Source organism: Parus major, unplaced genomic scaffold (assembly GCF_001522545.3).
Source record: "Parus major isolate Abel unplaced genomic scaffold, Parus_major1.1 Scaffold703, whole genome shotgun sequence".
Classification (NCBI taxonomy): domain Eukaryota; kingdom Metazoa; phylum Chordata; class Aves; order Passeriformes; family Paridae; genus Parus; species Parus major.
This window is the reverse complement of record NW_015379587.1, coordinates 1-959: the sequence shown is the minus strand read 5'-3', so window position 1 is coordinate 959 and position 959 is coordinate 1. Positions and strand designations below refer to the sequence as shown.

The following is a 959-nucleotide window of genomic DNA, read 5'->3' as shown; positions in this document are numbered from 1 at the left end:
GTGTCCCCGGTGTCCCCCAGCCCACCTGGAAGGACTTGACGAAGGTCCAGAGCAGGGTGCGGATGCCCTCGCCCTTGGAGAGCAGCTTCACCAAGCGCATGACGCGGAAGAGCCGGAAGAAGGTGATGGAGATGCGGGAGCTGTCCTCCGAGCTCTGCGGGGAGGGGGGTCAGGGGCACCCCAAAAACCCCTGCACAGCCCCCCCAAACATCCCCCAGCTGGGGACAGCTCCCCGTACCTCACCAACGTGCCCCCCGTTCTGTCCCAGGCAGGTGGAGATGATGGAGATGATGGAGATGACGCAGACGGACAGACAGACGGACATGAGGCCACGGATGAGGGGAGCCCCAGACATGCAGGACCACCCCAAAACACCCTCTGAGCCCGGGGACGAGGGGGGCGACTCACGTTGACCTCGGTGACGGCGATGTCCACCACGCTGCCCACCACGATGAGGGCGTCAAAGGTGTTCCAGGCATCGCAGAAGTAATGCTGGGGACGAGGAGGTGGTGAGGACCCCCTGTCCTGTCCTGTCCTGTCCTGTCCTGTCCTTGTGTCACCCCTCGGGACACCCCTGGTGTCACCCCCTGCCCCATGTCCCCCCCGCCATACCCGGGGTTTGAAGGCGATGATCTTGAGCACCATCTCCACGGTGAAGAGCCCCGTGAACACCATGTTGAGCAGGTCCATCACGTAGTTGAAGGGCTTGGACTGCTCGTAGTGCTGGGGGGGACACGGGGGTCTGGCACTGTCCCCTCTGTGACCCCCCTGTCCCCCCAGGTGTCCCCCCAGGTGTCCCCCCAGGTGTCCCCCCAGGTGACCCCACACCTGCACGGCCAGGGCGATGGTGTTGAGCAGGATGAGGACGAACATGATGTACTCGAAGGCGGTGGAGTTGACCATGGCCCACACGCGGTACTGGGTGCGGTTCTTGGGGATGTAACGGCGCAGGGGCTGCG

At 64.4% G+C, this 959-nt stretch overlaps 1 protein-coding gene across 1 annotated transcript; it reads right to left on the bottom strand.

Moving 5' to 3' along the window:
- Positions 1–4: 4 nt before the first annotated feature.
- On the bottom strand, positions 5–953 carry LOC107199433 (voltage-dependent L-type calcium channel subunit alpha-1F-like; the record flags this gene model as incomplete). Its single annotated transcript, XM_015616761.1, has 5 exons — positions 829–953; positions 613–723; positions 409–492; positions 239–259; positions 5–154 (listed from the first exon to the last, which is right to left on the bottom strand). Coding segments are annotated over exons 1-5 (441 nt in total), but the record flags the coding sequence as incomplete, so codon positions are not given.
- Positions 954–959: the final 6 nt, after the last annotated feature.